This window comes from Schistocerca piceifrons, chromosome X (assembly GCF_021461385.2).
Source record: "Schistocerca piceifrons isolate TAMUIC-IGC-003096 chromosome X, iqSchPice1.1, whole genome shotgun sequence".
Classification (NCBI taxonomy): domain Eukaryota; kingdom Metazoa; phylum Arthropoda; class Insecta; order Orthoptera; family Acrididae; genus Schistocerca; species Schistocerca piceifrons.
Window position 1 is genome coordinate 390,434,390 of NC_060149.1, and position 27,895 is coordinate 390,462,284.

The 27,895-nt window shown below is 43.0% G+C and overlaps 1 protein-coding gene across 1 annotated transcript in view; it reads left to right on the forward strand.

Moving 5' to 3' along the window:
- Positions 1 to 27,895, forward strand: part of LOC124722378 (sine oculis-binding protein homolog) — a 69,819-nt gene that overhangs the window by 2,565 nt on the left and 39,359 nt on the right. The window contains exon 2 of the mRNA XM_047247552.1: positions 13,492 to 13,726. Within this exon, the coding sequence (XP_047103508.1) occupies positions 13,492 to 13,726 (235 nt within the window). The remainder of the gene's footprint in view (positions 1 to 13,491; positions 13,727 to 27,895) is intronic.

The window sequence follows — 27,895 nt, forward strand, 5'->3', positions numbered from 1 at the left end:
ACTTACTCTTCCTTCCTTCCATCTCAGTGGTCGCTTTAGACAGCTATAGATTATTTATGAATGTTACCTGATGTATGAATGTTACCAGTCTGTAATGGCGGTGAAGAGGCGTATATGGGCTACTCGGTAGCATGGAATCACCGCAGTAAGATGGATCGACATGGAGGCATGATAAAATGGCAGAAAGAAGCTTGCTGATGGTTAAAATGTCTATGTTTGTACAGCATCGGTAACTTCACAATACAATATCCTTCTGACATTCATTTCCCGCTTATCGTGAGCGGTCGCCTTAATAACTTGACTAAGTCGCATATGGAATTTTGTATCGGGCCTGGAGGCGTGCTCGGATGGCCGAAGCGGTTAATGCGACCGCTCACGATAGACAGAAAATCCCGGCTCCAGACCCGGTCCGGCAAAAATTTTCATGTGTCATAAACAGCTGATGTCAATGAAAATTCGCAGAATACGAATCTATTTCGTAATGTTTATCACAGCTGTGCTCGTCAGTGGCAGTATCTGTTCCCTCATATATGTATGCAAGTCTGATGGACACTGTACTGTGAAGATACTGACATTGTATAGACAAAGCAATTGTAACTAACAATGATGTACACTATGTGATCAAAATTATCCGGGCACCCCCAAAAGCATAAGTTTTTCGTATTAGGTGCATTGTGTTGCACCCTACTGCCAGGTACCCCATATCAGCGACCCCAGTAGTCATTAGACATTGAGAGAGAGCAGAATGGAGAGCTACGCGGAACTCACGGACGTCGAACGTGGTCAGGTGATTGGGTGTCACTTGTGTCATACGCCCGTACGAGAGATTAACACACTTCTAAACATCCCACGTCCACTGTTTCCGATGTGATAGAGAAGTGGAAACGTGAACGGACAAGTACAGCACAAAAGTGTACAGGCCGACCTCGTCTGGTGACTGACAGAGACCGCCGAATGTTGAAGAGCGTCGTAATGTGTAATAGGTAGACATCTATTGAGACCATCACGCAGGAATTCCAAACTGCATCAGGATCCACAGCAAGTATTAAGACAGTTAGGCGGAACTTGGATTTCATGGTCGAGCGACTGCTCATAAGTCACATTCACGCCGGTAAATACCAAACTACAAACGACGCCTCGCTTGGTGTAAGCAGAGTAAACACTGGACGATTGAACAGTGGAAAAACGTTGTGTGGAGTGACGAATCACGGTACACAATGTGGCCATCCGATGGCAGGCTGTGGGTATGGCGAATGCCCGGTGAACGTCATCTGCCAGCGTGTGTAGTGCCAACAGTAAAACTCAGAGGCTGTGGTGTTATGACGTGGTCGTGATTTTCAGGAGGGGGCTTGCAACCCTTGTTTTTTTGCGTGGCACTACCACAGCACAGGTCTACATTGATGATTTAAGCACCTTCCTGCTTCCCACTGTTGAAGAGCGTTTCGGGGATGGCGATTGCATCTTTCAACACGATCGATCACCTGTTCATAATGCGCCGCCTGTGGCGGAGTGGTTGCACGACAATAACATCCCTGTAATGTACTGACATGCACAGAGTCCTGACCTGAATCCTATAAACACTTTTGGGATGTTTTGGAACGCCGACTTCGTGCCAGGCCTCACCGACCGACATTGATACCTCTCCTCAGTGCTGCACTCCGTGAAGAATGGTCTGCCATTCCCAAGAAACCTTCCAGCACCTGATTGAAGTATGCCTGCGAAAGTGGAAACTGTCATCAGGGCTAACGGTGGGCCAACACAATATTGAATTCCGGCATTACCGATGGAGGGCGCCACGAACTTGTAAGTCATTTTCAGCCAGGTGACCGGATACTTTTGGTCACATAGTGTATCTATGCTTTGAGAGGCTAAAATAACGATATAATATTTGTCTCTCTGTACTGGAATCACGAATTGTGCGAGCGTAAGTGTTGTGACTACCTGACATATGGAAATTTTAATCGGTCTTGGTGACCTGCTCGGATAACCGAAATGTTTAAGTCGACCGTTCGCAATAAGTGACAAGTCCGCGTTCCAGTCCCTGTCCGGCACAAGTTTTGATTTGTCACAAACAGGTGACGTCAGTTCATAGTCGCACAATGCGAATCTATTTTGTAAAGAAAGGAGCTACGGTTGGACGTACCCACGACCACACAGTATATGAAATCGGTCAATTTGTCGAGTTATCAACGCTGATTGTCCAACTTGTCTACAAGGAATGGTGCACCACTGCCGAACAATGGTCGTAAAAAGAGGAATCGGAAATGCGTGTCAGCGACACTCGCTTTCAAACCCGAGACGAACTGCTGTTGTCAGCGAAAGATTGTCTATCGCAGAGAGTTTCAGAGGAAGAAGCATTCCACAGTAAATTGTATTCAGTGATCATTTGTATTTGGGTACCTCACGAAAGGCCATTTCTCACGGTGCCACATAAAAGTGCATTTCTTCAATGTGCCAAACAGCACAGAAACTATGTAGCAACTAACTGGAGGTGTCTAGTGCGATCTGACGAGTCTTGATTTTGCCCCTTTTCAAATGATGCAAGACTTCGAGTTCCTCTACGGCCCATTGAAATAGTTCAGCCGTAGTTTTTGCAGAGTGCAATTCAGGCCGATGGTATTTTTCAGGCCACCTTGAGCATGAACCAGGATGTGTGATTCAACATTCTAAGCCATGAAGTGTTGCCCTTACATCTTCATAATTAGTATGTTGTGGACAGTCCTGTCCCCCAAGACGACAATAATCTTTTTCACACTCGTTTCTCGGTTGACCTACACTGAAGAACTCTATTCCACCTAGAATGTTTCATTAAATTATCTAATATTAATCCATGAGAGAATGTTTGGAAATACTAATTGATGAAACGTTGCACTCAACATCCTTGTGATTTGACAGCTCTAGGGGACCTAATCATCAATCAGTGGCTTAAGATGAATATGGCATACCTGAATAAACCTCTGAACGCTCTTCCGCGCCGGACTGAATCCGGTATGGCAAAAATGGTTGAAATGGCTCTGAGCACTATGGGACTTAACTTCTGAGGTCATCAGTCCCCTAGAAATTAGAATTACTTAAACCTAACTAACCTAAGGACATCACACACATCCATGCCCAAGGCAGGATTCGAACCTGCGACCGTAGCGGTCGGGCGGTTCCAGACTGTAGCACTCAGAACCGCTCGGCCACCCAGGCCGGCCTGAATCCGGTGTCAAGGTGATGTTGCGTCAGGTTAACGTTACGTTTGTTGGAGGTAACTAATCGTACTTATCGTGCAATTCTTGGGGTCATTGGCACTTGAGTATATGTAACACCTTGTCTTTCGGCTAGACGTTGTTGTTTGATGCTTTTTTTTCACATGCCTGCGTACTGGCGCCTCTCCCTGTATTAGTCCACGGACGACCAGTGCAATATTTATCAATATTTGGGATATGTTTATCACATAAGTGGAATTAAACCAAACTGTTGTACCATCCGAAATTCACGTCCATCATCAACATTAGTATGCGGTGTGACCTCTCACCCACGACTACACTGTTGTGTGTGTTTTAACATTGAAACAAGAAGTTTCTGAATGTTGAAACACAAACTGTGTCAGTTCAGGAAGATTGCTGGCTGTAAGCTGGCATCAATGTATAACTCTTCCCATCCCATCCAAGACATGGCGTATGGGTGACAAATCAATGGACTGGACAGACCATTTAACGATCTCCTCAAAGCGTCTATGGCGTGAACTGAAGTATGGGTCTTCCATTATGTCGATGACTTGGTAACGTGGTCATGAAGAGTATGACAACAGGGCCATTCTTCTCTTACGCTGGCGAGCATTCAGTCAACATTCAACAATTTCTAAATCAGTTCCGTTCTCATGTCTAAGCGCTTCCCGCATCGCGGTTTCAGGAGATGGAGAAGTATGGGACTCGAAAATCGCAGTTTCCGTTGACAGTTCACCAGACCGTCTACGGATATACTGAAATTAATCTGAAAGCCATAAACAGAAGAGAAACTCACCACTGAACACCCCAGTACACCAGTCGATGTACCATTTGACTCTGGCTCTAGACCATGCAAGTCTCTGTTGTCTGTGGTATGATGTCAGCGGTAAACGGTTTATGACAACTCGAGAAAACAACCCAGCTTCCAGTAATCCGTTCCCAACGGTTCGTGGTGATCCTCTGCCTATAGCCTCTGGCCGGATTTCAGCTGTTGTCAGCTGTCTACTCGTCACAGGCAGTTGAAATATCCAACCATCTTCTCATGGTGTAGTGCTTGAAGGAGAACCTTTACCTACTCTTCTTGCCACTTTTTTGTCCTGAATCCACCCCGTCTCCACTCGTCCTGCAGTCATTGAACCACATCCACTTGTCTGTGCAGTGATGTCCTTGTGTCCTTTATTCTAATGGTTCGATTTTTCCCATAATCCGAAAGATGGCGATAAGCTGCTCGTGCACGTGGTGTAGGCGTGATGTGTTACGATCTCCGCCTGGAAATTTTCACTAACGTTAGACACTCCCGACAGTCATCATGTATCACACCATTCTTCTTCTGTAGGATAGCATTTTCCTATACTGAAAATAAGCTCAAGTAAAGATGAAAATTTAATTTACATATCCCACAGGCACGGAACTACTGGAGTATCAGGTTCGTAGCAGTATACCAAAGCAAAAACACGCCATATTTGTTTTGCTTTTTGGATAGGTATTGTCGGAAGGGACCTCGGCTTCAAAACGGAATAAACTGTTCGTCAGCTGTCACATACCCTGCAGGGATAAACGCCTTCTTATACTGATCATTCATTGTTGCGAAGAGTCAACGCATTACAGTTAAATTATCATGCTTTTTGTTTCCTCTCCTCTGTACTGTTTTTCTCAACTCAGAAAATACGCCTGAGTTGTAAGTTCGTGGGTATATCAGAAGACGAGAAATGAATTCCCTTCCAAGCAGTCTCAAATTTTCAAACTGTACGAATTTTGATAGTGTGCTTATTAGTATACATAAAAATTCACTCCATTAATTCGTCATCTCAGTAAAGGGAAAAGAATTGCTTGCTGCTTCAGCCAGCCCTAAAGCACCTGGTTTATGAGAAATTATGTAATGCCTTTCCGGTCTTCCTCCATGATTAACTGCTTTCATGGGACGTTTTGTCTACTCTTCCTTAGTTCCGCAGCTATCTTTAGTAACAAACGTAGTTAATGATTCATCACTTGAAGTGACAGTCACAAGTAAATCACAAGTAAATTGATATAATGTTTATTATTGGTATAATGTTTGGATTGAAGAGTTCCTAGATAACAGAACGCAGCATGTCATTCTCAATGGAGAGAAGTCTTCCGAAGTAAGAGTGATTTCAGGTGTGCCGCAGGGGAGTGTCGTAGGACCGTTGCTATTCACAACATACATAAATGACCTTGTGGATGACATCGGAAGTTCACTGAGGCTTTTTGCGGATGATGCTATGGTATATCGAGAGGTTGTAACAATGGAAAATTGTACTGAAATGCAGGAGGATCTTCAGCGAATTCGCGCATGGTGCAGGGAATGGCAATTGAATCTCAATGTAGACAAGTGTAATGTGCTGCGATCACATAGAAAGAAAGATCACTTATCATTTAACTACAATATAGCAGGTCAGCAACTGGAAGCAGTTAATTCCATAAATTATCTGGGAGTACGCATTAGGAGTGATTTAAAATGGAATGATCATATAAAGTTGATCGTCGGTAAAGCAGATGCCAGACTGAGATCCATTGGAAGAATCCTAAGGAAATGCAATCCGAAAACAAAGGAAGTAGGTTACAGTACGCTTGTTCGCCCACTGCTTGAATACTGAATACTGCTCAGCAGTGTGGGATCCGTACCAGATAGGGTTGATAGAAGAGATAGAGAAGATCCAATGGAGAGCAGCGCGCTTCGTTACAGGATCATTTAGTAATCGCGAAAGCGTTACGGAGATGATAGATAAACTCCAGTGGAAGACTCTGCAGGAGAGGCGCTCAGTAGCTCGGTACGGGCTTTTGTTGAAGTTTCGAGAACATACCTTCACCGAGGAGTCAAGCAGTACATTGCTACCTGCTACGTATATCTCGCGAAGAGACCATGAGGATAAAATCAGAGAGATTAGAGCCCACACAGAGGCATACCGACAATCCATCTTTCCACGAACAATACGAGACTGGAATAGAAGGGAGAACCGATAGAGGTACTCAAGGTACCCTCCGCCGCACACCGTCAGGGGGCTTGCGGAGTATGGATGTAGATGTGGATGTAGATGTATTTATAACTTCGTGAAAGATTTCTCATGACTTTCTCGTCTGAGGGAAACTGTGATTTTTCTTAAAGAATGTGATAAACCTAACTGGGATATTCTAGCCATACAATGAACAGTTACTAAAACACGTAACTGGCGGGAATTTACATATGTGTTAAAACACATTAAACACCGTATGTAAACACACCTAGACCCTACTTCTTGTGTAGGTATTTAACTTCTTTATTGCACAGTATGAAACACACGTACTTAAGTTAGGCCTAAGTAGTTCTAAGTTCTAGGGGACTGATGACCTCAGCAGTTAAGTCCCATAGTGGTCAGAGCCATTTGAACCATACAGCAAAATAACAACCACGACCACAAAAACCGCTGTCACCCGAAGGGCAGCTGAAACCAGTCCGTGAGGAAGCTATGTGTGAGTTCGTAATACAAAGCCGAGACTTGCCGAAGAACTCTGTGCTTACACCAGCAAAACCAAAGTTCAGTTGGATAAGCCGGTACGAGGAACATCAAATGCAGATACGATCCAGCAGCCGACACAAAGTGTAAGCAGACGAGAGCCAGAGAGCGGCCGTGTCGGTCCCTAAATACCAGTCATAGGTTCGCCCATATACACCACTTCGTGGCTTTTCCAGCAGTTTACCCTGTGGCTCTCATGCCATGCTTGCTGCATGGGCCACACTACCATCACTGATTGTACTGCGGCTGTCAACAAGGGCCAAACCGGAACTAACGCCTTCGATTTTCTTCTTTTGACTCTGAGTGTGTAAGCCAGATTCTGTGGATGTAATGCTGATTTTTGAATATTTCGCTAATGTTGCGTTGGTCTCGTGGTCTTGCGACAGTCAGTAGTAGCCAGGGCTGCATTCTAAAATGGCATCTGTATCGAGCATGTATTAAGACCTAGATGTGTCACTGAACTACTCACTACTGAAGAAATTGGTCCAACTGATATCTATCGACACTTGCTAAAAGTGTACTCAGGCAATACCATAGACATGAGTGATGTGAGGCGGTGGGTACTAGATTTAAGTAGGACTTGCATGAGAAGTTACGCCCCAGTCGACGCTGCTCAGCTACCATCCCACATAATATACATCTGCACCTGTATCCATATACATACACAGGGCACAATACAGTGCGTGGTGGAGGATACCACGTACTTTCCTGTTCCATTTGTAAACAGAGCGAGGGAAAAATGACTATCTATATCCCTCCGTACGAGTCCTAATATCTCTTACAATAGACAAGGCCTCGATCAACTCATGCGTGATGATCGGCAAAGGAAATGTGTACACAGCTGAATGTTGACTGTAATTCCTTAGCCCAGATGTTACACAGCCCAGGTTATTGCAAAAGGTGTGCGATATAGGCCCCGTAGATTCTTACAAAAGAAAAAAAGGAATCATCAGGCTAAAATTTGTTAGGAGCCTGTTGGACCAATAAGAGGATGAAGGTGCTAGTTATCTGAACAGTGATATAGCTGGAGATGAAACGTGATGTCATCACTACCATCTGTAGTCCCAAAGACAGTTTATGGAGGGGTGAGATGAGATTTCTTCAACAAAGATAAAATTCTAAACACAGGCCATCTACATGCAAAGTGATGAACAAAGGCTTCTGGGACAGAGAGTGTGTATTTATTTTGGATGTCTTGGAGCCTAAAACAGTTGTTAGTTTAGCTGTCAAGATTGACTATGTGGCCCACGTTTACTCGACTCAGATGCTGTCGTGAAAGCTGTAAGGCAGTGGCGTGCCTCAGCCAGGATTTACGAGCACGGCATAAAGGTTTTGGTTCTTCGTTGGTAAAAGTGCATAACAAATGGTGCTGACTGTGGAAAAATGACTACATTTACCTGAAATCCTACTCTATTTAACTGTGTTACCTCGCTTTCTGTATCTGTTGTACTTTCCAGGAAAATAAACAGGAGTAGTTAGTTTCGGAAATGAGCCCTATACGTGCTTCCCTTCAGATATTAAAACAATCGTTGTTATTGGTATGTAAAAGAATATGCCAGCGTCGGGTCACTTCACTGAATTGCTGAGTAACTCAAGTGGTCGCGTCGGGTCACTTTGCTGAAACACGAAGCAACACAGGTCATCAGATCGGGTCAAAACAAACATGGCAAGAAAACTAAGAGCCCGACGGCCGATTTAAATACAGGCTGTCAACAAAAGAATTTACATTAGACAGGCTGCCTTAGTACCTCACCGAGACAATGATGTGTAAAAGAGAAGGGAGGGAAAATAAGGATTTAACGTCCCTATGACATCGAGGTCATCAGAGACGGAGCACATGCTCGGTATGTTTCAGGCATGAAGAAGAAAATCGGGCGTGTCCTTTCAAAAGAACCATTCGGCATTTGCAGAGACTGATTTAGGGAAATTACGGAAAACCTAAATCTGAATTTGAACCGTCGTCCCCCGGCTGCAAGTCCAGTGTCCTAACTACTGCGTTACCTCGCTCGGTACGTGTAAAAGAAGAAAAAACACTTGTGACATGTCTATGTGACGCGAGCTGTTAATTTCTGCCCTGTCAGCCGTTTGCAAAGAATTTGCATCTAAATCTACGGCTATTACGCAAGCCATCTTACCGTATGGTGGAGTGTACGTTTGATACCATTATCATTTATCTCCTTTTCTGTCGTATTAACGAGTTATGCGTGGAAGAAACCACTGTTGACAGGCCTCTGGGAGCAAGTAACAGGTTGGTAACTCTGCTTGTAACGTATGCCCTCGAATTTTAACAGTAAACTTCTTCGTCTCCTTCTAGCGTCTTCCACTGGAGTCTAATGGGCATTTCTGTGACGCTTTTGTGGTGACTGAACGGACCTGTGACGAACGCGGCGATATTCTTTGGATTCCATTTATCTCTTCCATTAATCCTCGCTTGCAAGTGTCCTAGACTGACGAGCAGTACTCAAGAATCGGCCGACCGAGTATTTTTGTGCCACTCCTATCGAGGATGAGTTACATTCTCTCATGATTATTCCATTGAATCTCAATCTGACATCTGTTTTTCCTAAAATAATTTTATGTGGCCATTCCACATTAGATTGCACGAAACTGTTGCTCAAGATACTTTATGGTCGTTATTGTTAACAAAATGGTTCAAATGGCTCTGAGCACTATGGGACTTAACATCTATGGTCATCAGTCGCCTAGAACTTAGAACTACTTAAACCTAACTAACCTAAGGACATCACACAACACCCAGTTATTATTGTTAACAGCAGTGTACTCGATCAGCAGTGGGGTTATACGCAAAATGTTACATTTATTTACTTTTTGAGTGAGTTTCCAGACCCTGCACTAATTGTCGAGCCTCTACAGGTCTTCCTACGTTTCGCTACAGACTTCTGGCGTTGCAGCTTTCCTGTGACAACATAGTCCGTGACCAGCCTCATGGAGAGTCCGACGTTATTTTTTTTTTCCTAAGGGACCAAACTGCTACACTTACACACTACTTAAACTAACTTAAACTAGCTTATGCCAAGAACAACGCACACACCCATGCCCGAGGGAGGACTCGAACCTCCGGAGGGAGGGTCCACCGTGACATGGGGCCGCAAACCACGCGGCCCGACGTTATCCATTAAATTATTTATAAAGGACACATATAATTAAAAGCGGAAACTGACTGTATATGACAACAGAATCAAAACTGTTCGAATAAAAACACAGGTCCGCAAACGATCCGTTTGCGAGATAGTGTGCTTACGAACCGTCACTCACTTCGGTATAAAATATTTTCATAGTTAGTAAAACTCTATTTCAAATGTAAACTTTTCCATTAATTCCCCATCTAATTGGGTTCAAATTTCATTCATGGCACATGGATGATGGGGGACTGGCCTATTTCGTTGCTGATGTAAGATATCTAGCTCGCCAATGTGGTCCAAGGTGGATATGTCGAGCGGAGCCTGTACCTTGCTCTCCAAGAACACCTGACCTCAATCTTCTATATTTTTCTGTCTAGGATCATCTACATCAACATCAACATACATACTCCGCAAGCCACCGTACAGTGGTGAAGGGTACACTGTCAGACTACTAGTCGTTTCTTTTCCTGTTTCACTCGCAAAAAGAGCGATGCAAAAACGGCAGTCTGTGCCCCTCCGTACGAGCCCTGTTACTGCCGCCATGTACGATGGCGGCAGTAAAATCGTTCTGCAGTCAGCTTCATTTCCGGTTCTCTAAGTTTTCTCAATAATGCTCCTCGAAAAGATTTTCGCCTTCCTTTCAGGGATTTCATTTGAGTTCTCGAAGCACTTCCACGATACTTGCATGTTGCTGTAACGTACGGGTAACGAATCTAGCAGCCCACCTCTGTATTGCTTCGATGTCTTCCTTTAATACGACATGGTGCGGATCCTGAACACTCCAGCAGTACTCAAGAATGGATCGCACTAGTGTCGTATGTGCGATCTCTTTCAGAGATGAATCACACTTTCCTAAAATTCTCCCAAAAAACCATGGATGACCATTCGCCCTCCTTACTACAATCCTTGCATGCTCGTTCCATTTGATATTGCTCTGTAACGTTACGCCTGGATATTTCATCGGCGTTACTGTGTCAAGCAACACGCTACTAATACTCTGTTCGAACATTAAGGGTTTGTTTTTCCTCCTCATCTGCATAAAACAAAGTGAGCTGTACAGCACCCCCGGTGATACAGTGGAAGAACTGGCAATGAATTATGCAATGTTGTTAAGTTTTAAGAGATGTTGACTGATTCTTCCGTCGTTTCTTAACAGGACAACATAATTATAAATGAAAAACATTATTACGTTGTTCTATAGCATTAATTTATTTTGTTCGCCAGTTTTCGGCTTACGAGGTCATCATCAGACTTCAACTGACTGCCGTTGTCAAAGAGGGTACAGTGTTCAAGAAAAACATGGAAAACATGTTACACATATAGAGTGATGTACGAACACACAGTAAATGTCATCTTTCACAGTTAAATGGTAACGCAATCAAAAATGTTGAAGTGAAACAGTAAATAATTATAATGGAGCAAACCAGAAATAAATTAACACTAAACTCAAAGAAACAATGTCTATAATACAATTTTAAATTAAAGAAACAAACCCCCAATAAGATAAAATTAATATGCGACGAGAGTACTGAAGAATAGTTTGAAGATATATTATTTATGTAAGGAGAAATTGAAAACAGAGAAAGGATAGCCTTGACATTTGCAACAACAGAATATATGGACTACGTAGACAATGATAATGAAATAAATAAACACAGAATAAATGGTTGGATCGAATGGAAGGGGTGGTATGGGAAGTATGGGAGGTATTCGAAAACTGTGAGGTTTAAGTAAAGTTTAGAAGAGCCTTGTTTGGTCGTTTAATATTAAATCAACACTGTGCGCGAGGTGATCCGCCAGTGTTCGAAAGAATTAGTAACTCATTGCAGAGATGAGTACAGTATTGCATCCAGATGCGAGAGGACATGCGGAACACCTCGTTCACTAGGTACGAATGAACAGTAAATTCTGGCATGTTACGTGCTGTAGCTGTATTGTTCTGGTTAAGGCAGGCCGTGGGTGAAATTTGAATCTTATTAGGCGGGGACTTAATGCTGAAGTCTACATTTAAAATACGTTTGTCCAAACTCGGATAATATTTCATACTGAGGTCATGAGCCGCTCGTGCCACACATACCCAATTATTTCCCAAACTGCTCCTTCGCGGATCTATGTTTACTGCAACGTTTTTTTCTTCTGTTATTGTATATTTCCACCCAAGTCTACAACTACATCTTCATCACACTCCTCAAGGCACCTAATGCCGTGTCGTGGAGGGTACTTCTGGTAACACTAACTGATCCTCCCTTCCCTGTTCCACTCGCGAACGGCGCGTGAGAAGAATGGTTGTCTCTATTAGCTCTAGTTCCTCGAATTTCCTCGTCGTGATCATGTCGCGAGATGTATGTGGGAGGATGTAGTAAGTTGTCTGACTCTTACCGGAAAGTTCTGCCTCGAAATTTTCGCTGTTAACCATGAAACACCCTCAACATGATTTTGTGAATAAAACCGTCGGTATCGTTTAATAAATTCCTTTGCTACGCTGTTTCGCCTACTGCAGTCATCAGATATCATAAACTCAGAAGCTCCAAAACAAGGTTCAGTGCCAGCATTAAAAAATCTATGCCCCGAATAGGCATATGTTTTTAGTACTGATACTGATCCTTGTTTTGTATGATCTAAGTTTTTGATATCTGATTAAGGCAGTAGCTGAAACGGTGTAGTAATAAACAAATTCATTAAGCGATCTGGTTGTTTTTCTTCACAAAATTATTCACGGTGATCGCGTGCTCATATAGGAAATTTATTTCCTTTACTAATAAAAATGAAGATGACGATTAGTGGTGTGGAGCGGTAAACGGCGAGGTCATCAGTGCCCTGGATTACTAAATCGTTATAAAATTTGTGACTGCAGTAGGATACGAAACAGGATATTTTGTACTTAGCTTGGTATGTAACATATCATTGGAGATCGAGTAATTGTAATTAACTAATACATAACCTATAAATTATCGTTTCCTTTGAATAAAATGTGGAGTAGTAAACTTTCTACGGTTTGTATTGTATGTTAACCGGAGACCTAGAAACGACGGAGAGGCTCCGTCCCCGCCGCAGCCGCAGTGCTCCACAACCCCACGACGACTACAGCAGTCCACTTCACCCCTCCGCCACCCCACACCGAACCCAGGGTTATTGTGCGGTTCGGCCCCCGGTGGACACCCCCCCCCCCCCACCCCTCCTGGGAACGTCTCACACCAGACGAGTGCAACCCACATGTTTGCATGGTAGAGTAATGGTGGTGTACGCGTACGTGGAAACCTTGTTTGCGCAGCAATCGTCGACGTAGTGTAGCTGAGGCGAAATAAAGGGAACCAGCCCGCATTCTCCGGTGAAGATGGAAAACCGCCTAAAAACCATCCACAGACTGGCCGGGTCACCGGACCTCGACACAAATCGGCCGGGCGGATTCGTGCCGGGGACCAGGCGCTCCTTCCCGCCCGGAAAGCCGTACGTTAGACTGTACGGCCAACCGGGCGGGCTTTCTACGGTTTAGTATTAGTGTAACATTTTCCCCGGGCAATAAACACCCTGAATATATTGTAAGCACTCCACTGGGAGATGATGCCACGCCACTACCAGCGAGAGACGTCCCCTGCTGAGGTGACGCAAGTGTTGCTGTTTCAGACGGCGCCCTGTGCGCCTGGTGCCAGAAGGTGTCCCGGCAGCCGGTGCTGGCGCTGCAGCCCGCGGCGGACGGCGGCACGCCCAGCCACAAGGCGTTCTGCTCCGAGGTGTGCTTCACGCAGTGCCGGCGCGCCAGCTTCAAGCGCAACCGCACCTGCGACTGGTGCCGGCACGTGCGACACACCGTCAGCTACGTCGACTTCCAGGACGGCGAGCATCAGCTGCAGTTCTGCAGGTAACAGTCCGCGCTGTTCTGCACAAATTTGGGAAATTGGTATCCGTTTGTAGGTGCAAGAATGTGGATGATGGAGGAGACTTTCTACCACTGTTAGTCATCCCTGTTCGTGTTCCGTACACAGATGGAGCGAAGGAAATACGACTACCTGTGAACTCCTGCACACAGTCTAATCTCACTTATTTTGTCCTCAAGGTGCTTACGAAAATGAACGTTGGTGCCAGTGGAATTTTTCAGCAATTAGTTGCAAAAGCCGGTTCTTGAACACTTCCTCAACAGCGTTTCACAAAATAAATAGTCCTCTTCCTTCCAAGGATTCCTATCTAAGCTCACGGAGCATTCCCGTAACACTCTCGCACTGATCGAACCGACCAACAACAAATCCATAATCTGATTTAAAAATCCGGACACTCTATGTAATGCATATTTGACCACTAGATGTGGTCCACCAATATAAAAGGAGACGGGGAGCACTGTGTTGTCAGTGTAGAAGCAGAAACAACAGGTTAGGTCGGGCAGGAGAGCTAAGCGACTTCAAACTTGGACTAGTCGTTGGATGTCACCTGAGTAACAAATATACCATGGAATTTTCAACCTTTCTAAAGCTACCAAAGTTGACTCTTGGTGATGAGGTTGTGAAATTGAAACGCAGTGGAACAACATCGGTTAAAACAAGACCAGACAGATATTGTGTTCTGACCGACAAAGACCGTCGAGCATTGCTGAAGGTTGTGGTAGAAGATCACATGAAACTAGCGGAATGGGCAACCTGTGAGTCCCAAGTGCTAGCAACAGTCCAGTTAGGTCAATGATAGTGCTTAGGGAGTTGAAAAGAATGCGTTACAATGATAGAGGACCTCCCCATAAGCCACACATTTCTATAGTCAGCGCTACGTGACGCTTGCGGTGATGTAAAGAGCGACTCCAGTCGACACTGGATGACCGGAAACGAGTGGTTTGGAGTGATGAATTACGCTAAACCTTATGGTAACCCGATATAATGATTGGAGTTTGGTGAAAGCCTTATAAACGTAACCTGCCATAATGTGTAATATCAAGAGTGTAGTAAGAAGAAGCTTTTTTTCGTGGTTATAGTATGGTCCTCTTACTGCTCTTAAGAAAATGCTAAATGCGGAAAGATATGAACACATTTTAGAGAATTGTGTGCTGCGTACAGAAGGGTAAAAGTTTGGAGACGATCATTGTTTGCATCAGCGTATCTAAGGAAATAGTTTAACGACAATAACGTTCCTGAAATGGACTCATCTGCCCAGATTTCCGACCTGAATCCAATGCAACACCTTTGGAATGCGTAGAACGTCAGTTTCACTCCAGACCCCAGCAGCCTACTATCTTCTCAGATTTTCGCTCTTGAGGAAGAATGGGCCGTCATTCCTTCACAGACATTCAGGCACTTCATTGAAAGTGTTTCCAGCAGAGTTCAAGCCCTATAAAGACGAACGGTGGACACACTCCATATTAATGTCTTCCAATATGTGTCCGGATCCTTTTAATCAGATAGTGTATAGCAAAACGCCTCCACGCCTCTGAATTGTTCCGAAATTTTCCTTTAATCCTATTTTTTGGGGATCCCAATCCCTAATGAAATATTCAGGAGCAGCTCGTACTGCCGTCTCTTTTACAGGTGCTCTGAATTTTCCCAGAACTCTCCCAGTAAGCTGTAGTCAAATGGTTCAAATAGCTCTGAGCACTATGGGACTTAACATCCATGGTCATCAGTCCCCTAGAACTTAGAACTACTTAAACCTAACTAACCTAAGGACAGCACAGAATACCCAGTCATCACGAGGCAGAGAAAATCCCTGACCCCGCCGGGAATCGAACCCGGGAACCCGAAGCTGTAGTCGACCATTCGCCTTCCCTAAGGCTACCTTAATATACTCACTCCATTGTATGACTTTTCGTAAGTTATGGCTAAATATTTAGTCTACGTGACTGAGTTGGGCAGCATACCACTAATAATGTATTCGAACTTTATGAAGTGTTTCTCCTACCAAACGGCATTAACTTAAATTTATCCACATTTAAAGCAAGCCGACGTTCATAACGACAAGCTGAATTTCTGTACGAACGTGAATTCGTCTACTGTCACTCAAGAATTATACTTTCCTATTCATCTGGAAACATTCTCAAATTACTGGCCTCGCTATCCAACCGGTCGTTTACGAACATGGAAAATAGGAGTATGAATTTCCTTGATTTAGTTTCGCAATATACCTTTTTCTTGTACTATTTCATGAATCTTATTTCATTTAAGGGTTTTTTTATTTATTCTCAAGATCACAATACAATTTTTAAGTCACTACCACTTTCGGGTTTTCACCAATTCATCTCACATAAAACAATTCTTTCTACTATGATAATAGTGAGTTCATTCATTCTATTTCAAACTCCTAGCATGCCATACAACAAGCTCAACGAATATACGATTACTGTTGTAGTGAAAAGACTATTGTGATCCAAAGATACTTTGCTAAAACTCGAAACTGATAACTACCAAAAAGTAGGAATGTAATTCTGAAGGACAGTTAATACTCTGTTCTAGCAAGGAGTGATCACCGGATCTGCAAAACACAATTTTTTTTTAAGTTTCGTTTTACTGATACACGTCACTCATAGATGGTAGTGAGATGATTTCAGATATGATATGTAGATTTATTCACAACTTCTTCATATTCAAATGTCATTTGATGTACGCTCCCATTGGAGGGAGATATGGAATGAAATCACACATAGCGGTGCGAACTAATAATTCGTATAATTTGTAAGTAATCTTCCACATGGATATTGTACGCGGTTTGTGATGTTTCAGTATGGCACTGGCCATTATCCAAAGGAATCTATTGTCTGTCAAGTTCAGTTTCGTTCAGTGTGAGGTTTTGCAAACAACAGATCCTTTCGGAAACCAAACTGTCCCAGGAATAGAAACCTAAGACAGTCTTTTCTCCACGGGCCTCGGCAGTCGCTCGAGGGCCGCGGTATAATGGTACCAGGAAGTCCAGTTAGTAACGTTCAGCTTGTTCAAAAGAGTGAGCTAGTACTTATCACGTCTGCTTCGTGCAGTAGGAAGCTGCCTCTTCTCCGGTCGAAATTGTCTGACCCTGCAACAGAGAACTTGGCTCCAATTGCATCCATATTTGTGGAAGTGAAATAAGTGCCTAAGTTACGTGCAGTACTCAAAATCTAGACGTAGTACATCTATTGCTGAAAAAAGTGAAGTTTCAGCGTATTGAAGTTGTTTTATCTGTGACTCCTTGCGACTGAGCAAGATGTCCGTTCCAACGCAGCTCATCTGTACTGTAGCTATACTAATGATCGTCGCTTCTCACCTTCGGTGGTCTCAGGTCTCCCTTCAACTCAACCATTTCTGATCCATTGTATTTTCATAATTTGTGCACCACCCTTTAACGACAACGAGGTGTCCTTTGTGACACCTCACATGTGATGCGTTACTTTGGATAGTATTGTGCCATCGTATCCACATGAAGATCTATAACGATAAGTTGACTGCAAAACCAGTGCCAGGAGATGTACTCCCCTTTTCAGCAATATCATAATTCACATTTCCTCGTTTAATATGTTACGGTGCATCTTTTCCTCTTCTGCATCTTAGTGATGAAACAGAATACCGTTGACGTTGCCAGTTCAGCTGCCAGTTGCCTACTCATTTAGTTAGCAGTGATGATTTCTTTGAATGACTTATGGTAGTTAAGGATAATTAAGAATCTAGTCACCTATTATTAGGAAGAGGTTTGCATTTGTAATCAAGAGCGATTTGCGCTGCTCTTGACATCAAAAGGCAGAGCACCAACATCATGCATAACAGCGTAAAGGGTAACAATACACAGTTCCATTTTGCAACACAAATGTCAAACTTCAGCAAATAAAGCTCCAGTTGTGGCGCACAGCCCGTGACCTGACTATTGACCTGACCGTATGTAGAGTACAGTCTTTCTTCGGCGCAGCACTAGGAGAGGAGTGTGATGGGTCCATTGCCCACGCCGCATTTCACCCCCGAGAAAGATCCGTGGCTCTCATTTGATAGGAGACTGAGTCGACCTGGGACTGTCCTGGAGGAAAAGTCCCCACTCCAGTCCGGGATTCAACCTGGGATCTCCAGGTCAGAGCCTAGAGCTCCACCCACTAGATCACCACGGCCACAGCTTCAGTATACATTAATCTGATAATTCAACTCTCGCTGTTAAACACTGTGGACACTGATCATTTCTCTTTGGGAAGGAAGATTAGGGTTCAACGTCCTGCAGGCAAAGAGGACATTAGAAGTGGAGTACAAGCTCGGCATGGGGAAATATTTGGAACGAAATCGGTTGACTCCTTTCGCAGGAAGCATCCCATCATTGTTCTTGAGCGCTTTAGAGGAATCACAGAAAACTTCAATCTGGTCGCCGGACGGGGATTTGGACCATCATCCTACCGAATGCGAGTCCCATGTCTCACCACTGCGTCACCTTGTTGCGCAGTTTAACTTGAGCTTCCGTTATTACTAATATAACTGATTCAGAGAGACTGGCAAATAAATCATGAATAAAAATAAAAGTAGGATCTTCCAGCAGTCGCCAGATAACCTACAAGTCATAAAATTCATGGTTACTTTTACACCAGGACGTCTTGCAACCTCTCTGCAGCCACTGTATTCCAAAAACCTGTTTGTAGTAGGTCTAATTGTTTTCGCTATACAGTGTAGTGATTTCTCTCTGTGCTAAGTCATACGTAAGAGGCCCAAAAATATTTGACATTTTGCATGTTAATTATACTTTACAGTAAGTCTCGTCCACTTGGAATATACGCGAGCTTTCTTGATTTCGTTCCTGGAACCCAGTGTTTAGTGCCACAGCCGTATCGATGATACCATCTCCATGTAAATAATTCTACTTTGGCAGTCTTATTCTCCCTTTTCACCCAGAAAGAAGGAGCAATGGTTAAAACAGTGGACTCATATTTAAGTGGACCACAGTTAAAGTCTCCATACTGACACCCAGATTTAGGTGTGTCTTAAGTTTTACAAATTGCTTAAAGCCTCTTTGAAAAGGACACGGCAAGTTTCCTTCGCCATTATTCCCCAATTTGAGTCCGTGCTCCGTCTCTAATGACATTGTCATCGACGGGACCTCAACCCCTAATGTCCCTTCCAGTCTTCTATTGCCCCTGTTGCTTCATTAGGCGTCACATGTGTCGACCATGTCTGTTTTCAAACTCATTGCCGGAACAAGCGAATGTCTAATCATTCCGTTATGGTTACGACGAAAGCAATTTAATACGTTCACCTATTCGGGCATTATACCTAAAGCTGGTTGTGCTGTCCGAAAAAATATTTATTTATTTTGCGTATCCTTTCTTCTTATTGCTTGAGCATGTCATTAGAACCTACTGGGGAGTTTTCCTTGGCTCTCATGCCCAGTAAGCAGTTTGATGTATGAGGACCTCATTGCCAAAATCAGTGAAATGAACGTCTTCTACGATTCCACAAAGTTCACTGTTGAGCTTTTTATTTTTAGGCTTTAATGATGATTGTTATAGTAACACAACAGTAGCTTTACGGACAGCAGGTATTTGGATATTAATCATTGTCTCATCAGACAGTCTTATCAATTGCGAAAGTGAATGCTAATTTATTAAGTTGTGGGCAGATATAGTCACGTCACAGCTCCAAAAAGGCACAGTCGAAGTCGTGTATGGGCTGCATATTTTGGCTCACTTACGTCAGTTTACTCAAAAATTCTTCACGGGAAAAGTTTCTGACTGAACACAGACACGGTTAACTGGGATATTTTAGAGATTACAGCGGTATTTCTCCTGTATTTGATGATTCCATGACAAAGACACTCACAAGTATTAAGCCAGAAAAACAAATACCTCAAACACATATACTTACATTTAAAAAATAGTATCTCACGTAGCAGCTTTCGACAAACTTGTTGAAGAGGATAGTCATAATCATTCTTTAAGTTCAAAAGTTTTCAGGCGAGGATAATGTTTAAAGTAAAACGTGTTTCTTGTTTCATAAAAGCCCTAAGGACTTGGGTCAGTAACGAGAGGCTGTTGGAAATATATTACAAAGTTAATTATGACTTTTAGAATCTGGAAATGTAATTTAATTTCAGTGTGTGTAAATTTCAGGACAAGAATTTCGTCCTTACGTTTGACCGTGGACTTGACTGTCGGGCGATGATCCATCACCCCAGCAATAGGGAATATACTAAAAGTATTATACTGTTATTAACGTCAACTCAGAAGTTTATGAAACAGCATCATACTGCCATATAAAACGGCTAGATAATTATGGCTATCTCTAGAGCCCGTTGAGTTGCTCACAAAGTTCTTCACCTGCAGCGTTTAAACGCCAACTGTGTTAAGTGAGGCGTGGACATCGAAGATTAATTACGTAACACCCTGAACCAGTAAGAGTGTAACTTACTATACGACTATACGGTTAGCTACCACAAATACCTTACAGTGAACATGGAAATAACGCCACGTTATAATATCTTCCCGGGATTCCCTAGTAAACTTCATAATTCACCTTTGTGAAAGCGACATTATGCGATAAGATAGATTTTCTTAGATCACTGACGTAAGTTCGCTTTCAGTGCATGTAACGGATAGTTGTTTTTTATGGCGCTGAGACTGGCTGTATGGATGATGCCAAAAAGCGTTTAATAAAAAATATCAAGTTAACAAAATGGTTCAAATGGCTCTGAGCACTATGGGACTCAACTGCTGAGGTCATTAGTCCCCTAGAACTTAGAACTAGTTAAACCTAACTAACCTAAGGACATCACACACATCTATGCCCGAGGCAGGATTCGAACCTGCGACCGTAGCGGTCTCGCGGTTCCAGACTGCAGCGCCAGAACCGCGCGGCCACTTCGGCCGGCTAGCAAGTTAACAGCACCTAGTTGAGAAATGCTGAGAAGAACTTGAAAAATACTATAGAAATAATGCTGGAGGTAAGGATTGACAGAAATATACTTAACTGAATTGGCGAAGGTCCACGTGTTTCATCCTGTAACATGTTAAAACATCCATTGCTGAACAACTGCCAACTCGTTCGGCTTGCTTGAATCACACAGTTTTTGTACAAAGGAGAAATATATAAGTCTGGCAACGTCAGCCAGGAGAGCTCGACGAGAACCCTCTGCTTTTGTCACAAGCTGCTGCTTAACTTTAATGAAGGTCCGACGATTCTAGGAATTACCGCTGTCGTGGCAAATCGATCGGCTCCGTTCCGCTCATTCACTAGCGGTGCCCTACTCCCTACTCCTCTGCACTTCGTCGAAGTCTCCACCACTCCATGTTATTTTTAACTGTTACTCATTTCAGTTTAGCTTCGTCTACAAACGACACAAGCCTCATAATAGCCTAGATACATATTTAGCGATTCCAAACTGAATATTTGAATGAGAGGTCAAGAATACATTTAAAACAAGCACTATGAGAATAAGATTCTTTATTCACAGATAAGCACCCGAGATGCTTATTAATTACAAACTTTGATTGCTATTCATGCTGTACATTGATGACTTAGCGGATAGTATTAGTCGTAGAAACTAGAAATATTCATCTGTTTCCTACGAACTTTTCCCGGATTAGGGAAATAACAGCTCGCAGAGAAGCATATGAGCAGTCGTTGTTCTCACTCATCAGCCGTGAATGGAATGAGAAGAAGTCTTAATACACTCAACAATGAGAACTACCTTCTGCCACATATTTTACAGTGATTCCCAGAGAATGGATGTAGGTATGAGATGTGTTAACTACGTGCATCTTCCTTCTCGTAAAATTAAGTCAAATCGCTAGTTTAAGAAATTTCCAATGGATGTTATTAAAGTTAATTAGCCTCATAATCACTTTTAGACCGCTAAAAACTACATCTACACCATACTCCGAAAGCCACGTAACGGTGTGTGGCGGTGGGTACTTCTTGTGCCACTAACTGATCTGCCCCGCCCCGGCCCCCTATCCTTTTCCACTCGTGAATGGCGCATAGGAAGAATGATGGTCGGTAAGCCTCTGCATTGGCTCTAATTTCTCGGATTTTCTCGTCGTGGTCATTACGCGAGATGTATGTGAAAGAAAAAATATGTTGTCGGACTCTTCCGGGAAAGTTCAAATGGCTCTGAGCGCTATGGGACTTAAACATCTGAGGTCATCAGTCCCCTAGAACTTAGAGCTACTTAAACCTAACTAACCTAAGGACATCACACACATCCATGCCCCAGGCAGGATTCAAACCTGCGACCGTAGCAGTCGCGCGGTTCCCGACTGAAGCGCCTAGAACCGCTCGGCCAACACGATGGGCTCTGGGAAAGTGCTTTGTTGAAATTTCAACAGGAAACTTCTCCGTGGTGTACAACGCCTCTCTTGTAACGTCTGCCAATGGAGCCTCTTTTTTTTAATTTTTCGTGTTTAGTCTGTTGTATTATTGGCTTTCGGGACCTGCACATTCAGCCATCTCAATACCGGGATGTTAGTTATGAGAATACGAGCGTAAGAGCAACACAGGACGGAGTCTGCGAGCGGAGAAAAGTCTCCGACCCGACCAGGAATCGAACCCGCGCCCCCTCGAATGGCAATCAGCCTCGAATCTCCTGAGGCAGAGGAGTTTGTTGAGCATCTCGGTTAGGCTCTCGTGTCTACTAAACGATCCCGTGACGAAACGCTCCGCTCTTCGTTGCATCTTCTTTATCTCTTCTATCGTCCCTACATGGTAAGGATCAATTTTAAGATTCCTCTTATGAATCTAAGTCTGGCATGTGCTTGTCCTACTGTTTGATTTATATGGTTATTTCATTCAAGATCGCTCTGTATAATTACTCCTACATATTTTACGGTAGATACTGTTTCCAGCAGTTTTTCATCGATAGTGTAGTTGTACAGTAGTGGATGTTTTTTCCTCTGCATGCGCAATATGTTACATTTATTTAAGTTTAGGGTCAACTGTCAGAGTCTGCTCCATTCATCCATTCATCAGTCCTCTGCAAATCATTCTGCAAATTGATACTATCTTCTGGCGTTGCCATTCTGTTATAGACAACCGCATCATCTGCGACAGCCTTGAAGAGCATTCGACGCTTTCTACTAGATCATTTACATCCATTAAAAACAGTAACGGTTCCATCGTACTTCATTGGGGTATTCCACAAATTAACTTTACATATGTAGGGTTTGTTCCGTTAAGAACGACATCTTGCCCTCTACTGCAAGGAAGTCTTTGAATATAGTCACAAATATGGACCAATAGTCGATAAGGTCGTATTTTTTTCACTAAAAGGTACGGCGGGATGGTGTCAAATGTCTTCCTGAATTCAAGTAACATGGAGTCAACCTGCGATGCGTTGTCTACAGTGCTATGAATCTCATGGAGAAACAAAGCGAACTGAGTTTCACAAGATCTCTGTTTGAGGAATCCATATTGATTTTTACAGAGGAGATTTTCGTTCTCCAAAAACGTCATAATTCTTGAGCGTAGTACTAACTTCTACATTCGTTTTTATTGAATGGTTATGTGAGGCATTCCTAAATTCACAATGGAGATCGCTTATCATTGTTCGTCTCTAACGCTTCAGGTATGTACCGGGTGAAAATTATTGAACTATATGAAAAAAACGTAGATTAGTAAAAAAACACTTTATTCAACATGTAAACGTCACTACAGATATTCGGATTTAAGTTATGACACATTCTATATGCCTGCCATCACTGGCGATGATGTGGCGCAGAGGAATAGTGAAATTCTGTATGACCCGCTGAAGAGTCGGAACATCGATGCTGCCGATGACAGTCTGAATGGTTGTTTTCAGCTCAGCAATGGTTTTGGGGTTATTGCTGTAGACCTTATCTTTAATATAGCCCAAAAAAAGGAGTTGCATGTGTTTAGATCAGGATAATATGGCGGCTAATCGAGGTCCATGCCAGTGGCCTCTGGATACCCCAAAGCCAGAAAGCCGTCCCCAAGATGCTCCTCCAGGACATCAAACACTCTCCTGCTTCGACGGGGTCGAGATCAGTCTTGCATGAACCACATCTTGTAGAAATCAGGGTCACTTTGGATAATGGGGATGATGAATCATCTTCCGAAACCTACACGTACCGTTCGGTACTCACCGTACCATCAAGGAATATCGCACCGATTATTCCGTGACTGTTGTAACTGGTCCTTGATATCTTGGAAATCTATACAATTCGCTCCTGCTTAGGAACTCGTAAAATACCACAAAATCGGATACTTACCTGTTGCTGCTTGTGTCTCGGCCGGCTGCTGCTGCCTGACTCCGCCTCAGCGAAATATGTCCGAGCAAATAGTCACATCAGTACGACTAATAATCATATAACATATACTTATTTTCTTATCGCTTTTCTCAGCATACTTATGGATATTAACAGCTAACTGTCTGACACACGAGTTTCTGCTACTTGTCACTGACAAGGGAACCTCCTCATCGCACCCCCCTCAGATTTAGTTATAAGTTGGCACAGTGGATAGACCTTGAAAAACTGAACACAGATTAATTGAGAAAACAGGAAGAAGTTGTGTGGAACTGTGAAAAAGTAAGCAAAATATACGAACTGAGTAGTTCATGGGAAGATAGGCAACACAAGGAGACTGGAAACGCAGGAGCGCTGTGGTCTGGTGGTAACGTGGGCAGCTGCGGAATGAAAGGTCCGTGGTTCAAATCTTCCATCGAGTGATAAGTTTAATTTTTTATTTTCAGTTTATGTGACAAACTCTTATGTTTTCATCACTTTTTTTTTGGAGTGATTATCACATTCACAAGAAAACCTAAATCGGGAAAGGTAGAAGAATCTTTTTACCCCTTCGCCAAGTGTACAAGTTAGGTTGGTCGACAACATATTCCTGTCATTTGACGGGCATGCCGTCACCAGTGTCGTATAGAATATATCACATGTGTTTTCCTGTGGAGGAATCGGTTGACCTATGATCTTGCGATCAAATGTTTTCGGTTCCCATTGGAGAGGAACGTCCTTTCGTCTACTAATCGCACGGTTTTGCGATGCGGTCGCAAAACACAGACACTAAACTTATTACAGTGAACAGAGACGTCAATGAACGAACGGACAGATAATAACTATTCAAAAATAAAGAATGTAAAATTTTCAGTCGAGGGAAGATTTGAACCAAGGACCTCTCCTTCTGCAGCTGCTCACGCTACCACGGGACCACGACGCTCCTGAGCTGTAGGTTTCCATGATGTTGCCTATGTGGCCCATGGACTACTCAGTTTGTATATTTTGATTATTTTTTCACAGTTCCACACAACTTCTTCCTGTTTTCTCAATTGATCTGTGTTCAGTTTATCAAGGCCTGTCCACTGTGCCAGCTTATAACTAAATCTGAGGGGGGTGCGATGGCGAGGTTCCCTTGTGAGTACTGTCAGATTCATATAAACATAGCAGTTTGGCACTAAACTCGTCCCTTATATGCAACCAAGATTTCTCTCTTTTTGCATCCAATAATCAGTTGCCCAACGTGGACTTTGCCATCTTGTTCTTCTTCTATGAGTCAGTTTTGCTCTTAAAGTGTTCGGTACAGCGTCAAACTTTTTTAATGTGTTCTCCTAACTCACCACTTTCATCTCGTTAATATTCTACGGACCCCTCCCGTCTACACCCATTTTTCTCATTTTGATTATGACAATGGTTATTTCTTGATTTGCCCTATGTATACACCCCACCCATGTTTTCCCTTTCTATCGCCGTAAGGAATGTATCATCATTATAAGCAGCTACATACCAAATCTCTCCTACATCTAACCAGCACTTCCCCTCTTTACAGTTGGATTAGTGAAGTACTCAGTTCAACTTCATTTCCTTTCTTCACAAATATTCAATTTTTTCTGACCACAAATAGAAGTTTAAATATATCTTGTAATTGCCATTACAGTCACCGAATGGGGCTATAACTAATGACAGGTGTCTTGTTTTAAAATGTCCCTGTTTAAGTCTCGCATTCTAAAAGACTGCTTTGTTAAATTAATATTACAACACGGATATCCAATCCATCTTACAGGGAAATTCCTCCTGAAACTGTTGTTCCCGTTGGCTGTTCCATCTTTCCTCTGTTATTATCTCTGCTTTCCCTTCCTCTGACCTCCTAACTCCGGCATTCCATATGCTGGATTGCATCAAAGGTTGATCCGAGGTATTTCTGTAACTACAAGTGTGAATTTACACTGAGCTAACAAAAGTCATGGGATACCTCTCAATATCGTGTCGGACCTCCTTTTGCCCAGCCTAGTGCAGAAACTCGACGTGGCACGGATTCAACAGGTCGCTGGACGTCCCATGCAAAAATATTGAGCTATGCTGCCTGTCTGGCTGTCCATAATTGCGAAAGTGTTGCCGGTGAAGGATGTTGTGCACTCACTGACCACTCGACTGTGTCCCATAAATGTTCTATGAGATTCAAGTCGGTCGATCTGGGTGGCCAAATTATTCACTATAAATTTTCCAGAATGTTCTTCAAACCAATCGCGAACAGTTGTGGCCCAGTGACACGACATCGTTATTTGTCGTTGCAGGTGACGTCGTGCTGTTAGCCAAGACACTCGCATCTGTCGGTTGCTGCCATAGTCTGTTAACAACAAATTTCGCTGCACTGTCCTAACGGATACTTTAGTCGTAAGTCCCACATAGATTTCTGCAGTTATTTCCCGCTTCTCAATACAACAGAGATGACCCCAGATACACAACTCAGAGAGTATCATGGACGGCTCCGGAACGGCAGCTACTGCGTTGAGAAAATTCTTAATTTGAATTCAATAATCTGTCAAAGAATACTGAGTTCCGGGAGAATTGTGGTGTCTTTCATAGATTTCAAAAAGGCTTTTGACTCAGTGGACAATGAACCCTGGATGCGTTCATCAGGGAATTCCGAGTGAAACCCAGATTGGCGAGTAAAATCATAGAGACCCGAACAGGGTGAATTTCATGGGGGAACTGCCCGGGCCCTCTAAAATAAAGACAGGCGTGAGACAAGATTGCTGTCTATCACCGCTACTAATCAGCTGTGTTCTATAAAAGATTGTAGAAATTTGGAAATCAAAACTCGAAAATAAAGGAATAGGCCCGATCTGCTTAGACACAAAATCTGAAGGAATTCAAGTCAATTGCATGGCCTTTGCAGATGACTTTGAGATACCCCAGAGGAAGTGATCATCCAGACCAATTAATTGAAGACATATTCTGTAAACGAGTTTGGCACTTTATCAGTAAGTGTCCGTTTTGATCGCGTATAGCTTTATAGTGACTGGTTTCGGCTTACTGCCATTATCAGACTTGTTACAAAAAAGAAAAAATACTAATGTGACAATAATAGGCTCAATTGGCTGAATACCAAACATACAGAAAATCTAAGAATCTTTTTATGTGTTCTTAGATTTTCTGTATATTTGGTCTTCAGCCAACTGACCGTATTAGTGTCACAATAGTGTTTTTTTTCCTATTTTGTAACAGGTCTGACGGTGGCAGTGAGCTGAACCGGACATTGTGAATACTATAGTTATATGCTATCAAGACGGACATTTCTGAATAACAAACATCCAACTTTTTAGAAAGCATCGCCTGTCGGACAGGGCTGAGGACCTCGATAGAAACGATCAAATTCAAGATGAGTAACAAATATAGGCCGACATTCCTTGAAATAGAGATAGAATATATTACGAGAGTAAAGAAATTAAAATACCTCGGCGAGATCACACAGGAAAATGGAGTAGAAAAAGCTGTGATAGGTGATCGCATCTCAAAAATGGACGGATCGTATTGGCTCACTAAAATCTTTTACAGCAAGACGTGCATCTCCTGAAGCGTCAAACTAAGACACTATAATACTGTGGTGAATACAGAATGCCTGCACGCCAGTGAATGCCTGTCGATGAGCTACAAGCTGGAGAAGTTGGAAAAACCTACCAAAAATTATGAATGTGATCCACACTCAGGCCGACTGGGGACTTCGAAGTAGCAAAGAAGGCTACCGGAATGTGTACAGGATCTCGAAGACCACGAGGAAAAGGATGCTGATATTTCTTAGACAGTTGTACAAAATCGACAAAAATTGACCATCCAAACAAATATTTGATTACTTCTGGAACAAGAAGACCACCACGACGT